This window comes from Caretta caretta, chromosome 2 (genome assembly GCF_965140235.1).
Source record: "Caretta caretta isolate rCarCar2 chromosome 2, rCarCar1.hap1, whole genome shotgun sequence".
In the NCBI taxonomy this organism is placed as follows: Eukaryota; Metazoa; Chordata; order Testudines; family Cheloniidae; genus Caretta; species Caretta caretta.
This window is the reverse complement of record NC_134207.1, coordinates 106,981,627-106,989,689: the sequence shown is the minus strand read 5'-3', so window position 1 is coordinate 106,989,689 and position 8,063 is coordinate 106,981,627. Positions and strand designations below refer to the sequence as shown.

The 8,063-nt window shown below is 44.7% G+C and overlaps 1 protein-coding gene across 1 annotated transcript in view; it reads right to left on the bottom strand.

Annotated features, from left to right (window-relative positions):
• Positions 1 to 1,552: 1,552 nt before the first annotated feature.
• LOC142070767 (uncharacterized) overlaps positions 1,553 to 8,063 on the bottom strand; it is a 38,856-nt gene continuing 32,345 nt past the window's right edge. The window contains exon 3 of the mRNA XM_075124735.1: positions 1,553 to 1,668. Coding sequence (XP_074980836.1) covers positions 1,553 to 1,668 — 116 coding nt within the window. The remainder of the gene's footprint in view (positions 1,669 to 8,063) is intronic.

The following is an 8,063-nucleotide window of genomic DNA, read 5'->3' as shown; positions in this document are numbered from 1 at the left end:
CATCAGTTTCTGTGCAGCACTTGTTGCTAAGGCAGATCTCCTTTAAACTTCAAACTTTAAGGCCAGAAGGGACCATCACGATCATCTAGTCTGACCACCTGCACATTGCAGGCCACAGAACCTCACCCACCCACTCGTGTAATAGGTCCATAACCTCATCCTTGGTGGAACCACTGATCAAGCTGTCTAGGTACATATAAGATTCTACTTGTTCTATGATTTTACTGCTGCTGCATTTCTAGAGTGACCAGATGTCCCGATTTTATAGGGACAGTCCCAATTTTGGGGTCTTTTTCTTATATAGGCTCTTATTACCCGCACCCCATCCCGATTTTTCACACTTGCTCTCTGGTCACCCTATGCATTTCAACACTTTATCTATTGCCCCTTTTCCAAGATACAATAAATGCCAAGATGACAAAGTGGTACAAGTCAACTACACCAGTTTTCCAAAGTAGTGAGGAGTATCATGGTTAATTTAAATGCATCTGGTAGTTGTACGATGTCATCTGCATAAGCGAAGGAGCTTAACTCTAGATCATCCAATGTCATGCCTCCAACTCGTATAAATATTCTTAATTTAAAAACATGATAAAGCGCAACAGTGATGCCATGCCTCCTTGTCTTATATCAAAGTTTGACTTGAACCAGTTGCTTAAATTTCCACCAATTTTTATAGTATTGCAGGAGTTATCATACACAGCTTTTATAATTGCTATTATCCTATCCGGAACTCCATATAATCTTACTACTTTGCATCCTTCCAAACCAAATGCCTTCATAAAATCTATGAAAACAACAATCCCCATTCTCACTTTTTATCTGATCAATGCAACTTCGGCCTGGTCTCAAGCAGCACTGTTCCTTGCCTACTACTTCAAAAATTGGCCTTAATCTATTGACAGTTACTTTCAAAATAATTTTTCCCAGCACTGAAAATAAGCTAATACCTCTTTAATATTCAGGTAAGCAGTATCTCCTTTCTTCAATACTGGTACAATTATTGCGTTTAGCCCAGGGGTGGCCAACCTGTGGCTCCGGAGCCACATGCGGCTCTTCAGAAGTTAATATGCGGCTCCTCATATAGGCATCGACTCTGGGGCTGGAGCTACAGGTGCCAACTTTCCAATGTGCCAGGGGAGTGCTCACTGCTCACCCCCTGGCTCTGCCCCAGGCCCTGCCCCCACTCAACCTCTTCCCATGCCCTCCCCTGAGCCTGTCATGCCCTCACTCCTCCCCCTCTCCCCCGAGCCTCCTGCATACCATGAAACAGCTGATTGGGAGGCGCAGGGAGGGAAGGGGAGGCGCTGATCGGCGGGGCTGTCGGTGGGTGGTAGGTGCAGGGAGCGGGAGGTAGGGAGCTGATGAGGGGCTGCTGACGTATTACTGTGGGTCTTTGGCAATGTACATTGGTAAATTCTGGCTCCTTCTCAGGCTCAGGTTGGCCACCCCTGGTTTAGTCAGTTTTCTAATGCTCTGGCAGCACTTGTCCAACCAGCATTTAGCAGTCCAGCTGTTACATTGTCTATTACTGCAGCTCTCCCATTTTTAACTACTTCACTGTTCTTTCTGTTTCTTCTTCTGATGGTGGCTCAGTGCTGATGTCCATTCTGCCTTGCAAGCTGTCTTGTTTATCTAGCATGACTAGAATGCTTGCATCTGGATGAACTGCAGATGAACCACAACACCACAAAGATAATATATTTATTGTGCAAGCACTTTCAGAAACCCTATAACACTGAATTAGCAGCTGCAACAATGCTTTGGATACAAAGCTTATTTATTCAGCCACAAAAGATGCTGTCGCACCTGCAACTTGAAGGCACAAGTTCGTCTTCACAATTATTTGAACTTCAAATTGAAGGCCACTTAAATAATATCTGGCTACACCTGCAAGTAAAGCTGGATGAAATATTTTGGCAGAAACTTTTTTGATGAAAAGTGCAGATTCAGTGACACTGAAACATTTCATGAATTTGCGCCAGTTTCGCGAAATTGCTTGCGTTGAAAAAACAAAAAACACTGCAAAGGAGTCTAAATGTTTCATTCTGACACTTTCAAAATGAAGTGTTTTGATTTTTGGTTCTCAACAATTTTTAGTTTTTCAATTTTCTTCAAATTTAATTTAAAAAATGTAACAATCTTCAAAAACATTTGAAATCAAAATGTTTTATTTTGACCTGAAGCAAATTGTTTACCAACTTTTCAATTCACTGAAAATTTAGAACAATTTCATTTTTGATTCAACAAAAAACAAATTTTTTCCCAAGCTTTCAGAATTGTCAGCACAGTGAAAATTGTTATTCACATAGCATTACCTTAGACATCTCTGGGTGCGAAATGGCACCTCCCAGGTTCTTTTGCTTTCCATATTGTGAACCCCACAACAGAGGCTTACGTTACATCCCAGAACACCCCCTAACAGGGTGGCCCAGCACTATGGCACTTCTGTCTCAGTTTTCCCACAACCATCTTTGGCCTACTCCCTTCATAGAGGTGACTTGGCCCTCCTGCCAAGCCACTTTTAACCATTTTTGGTGTAACAGACTTCTTTAGTCTAAGTCCAAAAACAACATCAACAAAAAAAAGAGTGTCTTCGGTAGCACCAGGTTCAACCATCAGCCCCCTTCCTTACAGTCAGGCTCCCAGTGGCCACAGTCTGTCTGACTGTCTAATCACCAGCTCTTAGGCCCCAGTCAACCCAACCCTCCAAGACAGGTCAATCCTCCTACCAAAGATCTCTGGCAGGCCATAGGCCTCAGCAAGTTCCTAGCTTAAGCCCAGTTTCTTTCCTTACGACTGCTTCAATGTGAGGAGACTGCTGTGGCTCTTTTCCTTAGCTGGTCTAGCCTGCTTCCTCCCTCCAGGAGATCCTGGCAGCCTTCCCTGGGCAGATCCCCTTCTAAAAACCTAACACTCAGTGCAGGGGTAGCAGGGAGGGGTTAATGGAACAGGGCTGACTGACTCCAAGCCTACTGGCCCTTAAAGGGGTGGGTGCCCTGTTGCAGCCTGGTTGAGACTGGGCTGGAGATTTGGTACCTTTACTTTCAAAATCTGTAAAAAGAAAAGGAGTACTTGTGGCACCTTAGAGACTAACCAATTTATTTGAGCATGAGCTTTCGTGAGCTACAAATTTATTTGAGCATGAGCTTTCGTGAGCTACAGCTCAGCTGTAGCTCACGAAAGCTCATGCTCAAATAAATTGGTTAGTCTCTAAGGTGCCACAAGTACTCCTTTTCTTTTTGCGAATACAGACTAACACGGCTGTTCCTCTGAAACCTTTCAAAATCTGTGTGTGCTTTAAACCACATTTCCATCTCACAAGTGGGGTATCATGAGGATTTTCACATCCAGCTGTATATTCTCAGTGCTAAATGATCATCAAATTACTACAAAGGGTGCTTGAAACCATTGGGCTGCTCTGTTAGTGGTTGTTTGCATTATAGAAGCACCTAGTGACCGTAACTGATGTCAGGATGCCATTGTACTAAACACAGGACAAGCAAAATAAGAGACAGTCTCTACCCTGAAGAACTGAAAATTAAGACCAACAAGACTAGAAAGACACAGGGTTAAGAGGACGGGATACCGTGCTCAAGAAGAGGAAACAATGTGATGGTCAGCAAACATCATTGGTACCACTTTGGTGGTGGAGGGCATCCTGTTGGGAGAGGACACTGAAGGGAAGGTGGGGTGTGGCTGAAGTGAAGTCTGAGGTAGAGGCAGGAGGGAGCTGGAGCAAGCAGTCAATCAAAAGAAGGGAAAGAACGCCCAGAATTTTAAAAAATCATAAGAAGCAGTGGGGCACAGGTGAGGATACCACTCTCTCAAGCTATGCTACGTTGGCTCCTTGATGGCTGAGTTTCCGGCTGGCTCCACCCAGTAGTTTTGTCCCCAAGTTCATAGGGGTTGTGGGAGGAGTAAGGGCCACTTAGACACTGATTCTCCCAGAGCAGGGGGTCTCCCCTGACGCTTTCTGGGGGACATGTCTGTTGGACAATCAGGGGTGGGGTGAGCAACTGAAGGGTCAGTGCTAGGGGTTGCAGTGATAAGCAGAGTTCTACCATTAAAAAATAACAGATGGCTACTGAACTGACCATGTATTTTTTCTATTAAATTTACCTCCTGATGATTTTATCTACTTGGAGAGTGAAGCCTTGAAACTGTTTATACCATACTTACCTGAGTAGCGTCATTCCCAATACTAGTGACTGCATGTTTAATGTAAAGTCTGGAACAGGTAAAGCAAGTTCTGTGTTTCAAAAACTTAACACAGTATGGAAGTCCAATAAGATTAGCAAAAATACCAAACTTAAGATCTTTAGAAGCAACATCCTAAGTGTCCTCCTATATGGAACAGAGTCCTGGAAAAATAGCACAATGATAGCTGAAGTGGCATTATTTTATCTTAATATAGTACTCCTGAGGGAATTCTGCACCAAAAATTTAAAAATTCTGCACACAATATTTTAAAATTCTGCAAATTTTATTTGTCAATAAATAGATGTGGAGGCTCCTGCATGGCAGTGGGGAGCACAGGCCACTGGCTGGACAGAGGTGGGAGATCACCCTGCAGACCCTGCCCACTGCCTGGGATATGGACTCGGCGATAAAGATGCACCGGACCCTGACACAAGGCAAAGACCAGGCCTGCCCTAGAAAACACCCAGGGGCCCTGCCCCTCCATGCCAAGCATACTAGATGTAGGCAGGCAGGCTCAGCCCAGAAGGATCCAAGTGTGGAGGGGCTTAGTTTGGGGAGATCCTGGTGTGGGTGATAGAGTTCTGTGTGGGGCAATCTGGGTGTACGTGCCTTGGGGGGGGGGGTATCTGGATGCACAGGGGTGCAGACACAATGGGACTCTGCAGGTGGGGTATGGGTGAAGGTGGTTGGGGCTCAGCAGGAAGGGTCTGGGTGTGGAGTGCTCAGCAGGAGAGGTCCAGGTGCTAGCTTGGTGTGGTTAGGTGGGGTGGGGATCTGGGTGTAGGGGGCTAGTCAGGGTGGTCCAGGTGCAGATGGGATGAAGTTTGTTGGGGTGGGGGTTTGAGTGTAGAGGGTGGTCTCAGTGCAGGGGTGGGGTCCAGAAGCAGGGAAGCGGGGCTTGGCATGGGGGTGCGGGTGCAGGAAGGCTCCAGATGCAGAGAGTGAGTCTTGTTAGGGTGTGGGTTTGGGTTCAGGAGTGTCAGTGGCGGGGTTCTGGGTCCAGGAGTGAGGCTTGGCGGGGTGATCTGGGTATGAGGTGAGTCCAGATGCATGGCGGTTGGGTGGATGGGGGAGCAGCTCCCTGTACACTGACCTCTGACCCTCCCCCACAGCTGAGGAGGAAGTGGGGGGATGATGCAGAGCTTCCTGCAAACAGAGAGGTTTCTGGGGGTGGGTCTGACTCAGCCTGGCTGCTCCTTGCAGGGGAAGAGAAAGTCCTGTTCTCCCCACCCCATCTGGAACTAGCAGCTTTGCCTGGCACAGGGTAGGAGCCACTGGGCTGGGGCGTCCCCAGCCCCATCCACTCCACCTTCCACCAGTGATTTACCTCTCCGCTAGCTACTCTGGGTGCCCAAAACAATACACCCACGCATGAACACTCTCGTGGCTTCCCTTTGCTTCCCGATCAGAAAGTCATTTTTCTGTGGTGAAGCTAAGAAATCCACAGTGGATATTATGAATTCAGCGCATGCACAGTGGCACAGAATTCCCCAAGGAGTAATATAGGAAACCTGGGAAAACAAGCCCAGGAGAGAAGCAACTGGCACTCTTTGACTTCTGCTTTATGCATATGATGGTGCAGGTAGAATGAGGTTGACTAAATAGGCATGTCCCTTTTCTCCAGAGTCTTAGTGCTATTCTTTTCCAAAGCCTATTTGTGGTTGCTTCTTCTTCTTAGCATATGCGCAACGTGCCTCATCTGGCACGTGACCAGGATTCATTACTGAATCTGCTGGCTGGATCATTAGCTTCCCCAGCCTGGGCCGAGACAGCGTTAACGTAAAACAAACCACTTTTTTTTTTTTTTTTTTTTTTTGCAGGAAGTTGTAGACTCAGAACACTGAAGTTAGTGGCACATTTTTCGATATCTGCTGGAAGACTCTGGGTAGCTACCTATTTGAGGGCAAGCAGTAAAAGTCTCTCTCACTTGAAAGGTTTCAATCAAGTGTGCATGTCTTCTGGAAAGATAAGTTTCCAGAGGTTCCACCCAATACAGAAATTACTAAATGAAATTCTATGACCTGGGTAAGGAGATCAAACTAGATGACCATAAGGGTCTCCTCTGGACTTAGTTTTTGAGGCCATGAAAAAGCAACCTGCTAAAAAGTGCCAGAAATTCAGTGCTTAATGGCCATTTTTTCCATTGGTTCATCACTTCCCTGGTGGTCTAGTGGTTAGGATTTGGTGCTCTCAGTACTGCAGCCTGTGTTCAGTTCCCAGTCAGGGAAAGAAGTTTTTGGGGGGAGGGATAGCTCAGTGGTTTGAGCATTGGCCTGCTAAACCCAGGGTTGTGAGCTCAATCCTTGAGGGGGCCATTTAGGAATCAGGGCAAAATTTGGGGATTGGTCCTGCTTTGAGCAGAGGATTGGACTACATGACTTCCTGAGGTCCCTTCCAACCCTGATATTCTATGATATATGTTTAACCTCAGGGTGGGGGGGAGTGAGAGGCCTTTTGATGTTCAATACATCTTGTTTCCTAATGTAGCTGTCACATAAATGTGGGCTCTTGCCCTGCAGATTTGCTGGCCTTGGTCAATGTTTCTTGACTCACATCTCATCTCTCTCACAGCAGCGTCACAATCACACAAGAGACAGGTCTTTCACAATTATTTTTTAGTCCCATTTCTCTGGAAAAATTGGACAGCAGTCCTAAATTCTTATTCTCTAAATCATATCCAATCTCTCTCTCTCCGGGAAACTGCCAACGTCTGAATTTTACTCACAATAGTCTATTTATTGTAATTTATTAGTTCTAGCAAAATAGGTGCTTCTGTAGAGAATTTGAAAAGAGGGCCAAGTGAGTTCTGATATATGGACCTTCTTGTGAGGAAATCTACTATCCCTGGTCTTTAAATTTTGTCTCTTATTAGTGGTTGGGGACTAATTAATTTTAGTTGATGGCAGAATTGGCTATTTTGGGGGAATTTCATTTTACCCGACACACAACCATATTTCCCAGAATAAGTAAAGTCCTACCATTACATGGTGAACAAATATACCCCATGACATCAGAGAGCCAAGTTTCAGTACACTGGTCCTACGGGACATTTTTAAGTGCAGTGATCTTCAAAGCACAAGGCTGGATGAAAATGGGATTATTTCAGTAAAAAAATAAAGTCAGAGAGTACATATGTTGGTGTCAGTGAGTAGCTGTTTCTGATTTCTCTGCATAAGCACCCATTTCAGCCACAAGGTTGTATCTCAGAACAAGGTGACCATGACAAAAGAAACTTTAAGTACCTTATTGAAAGATATATCCTAACAGAGATCTGAATGTTTTCTTTAATATCAGACTCCAAATATCATTTCAGACACATACCTTAATTCCTTTTTTATTACTCAAGGCAATTTTAAGTACATGCAGGTTAGTGAAACCAAGCCAGGTTCAGTGAATCTAATATATTGTGACTGCAAACAAGAATGAACTTTCCAACCAACATATTTCAGTAAAACAGATATTCATTCCAGAGAGTCAACAGTATATTTAGCTGGCTGCGGGACTTCCATTGAAAGTGACATCTTTTCTAAAGCAACAAATTTTAAACTTAGTTCTTTGTCAAAAGTGACTGAAGATCAGTGTATCATCATTCACAAATCGTTTCTCAATTAGTGCATGAGAAAAGGAAACTGACTGTTCAAAAATCTGAAGTCATCTCATCTTAAACAAACAACTGGGTACAATATGGAAGATGTAATAGGTGTGCCCACAAAAACCAGGCATTTGTGTGAGCAACACTATTAATTCTGCATGCAAGAGGGCATTGATATGTTTCGTTTCTCCAAGTAGCCACAAATAGCACACTCTCTCTGAAGCCTTCCTTGAAAAAAATCTTGCCCTAAGCCACTTTGGTTTTCTAC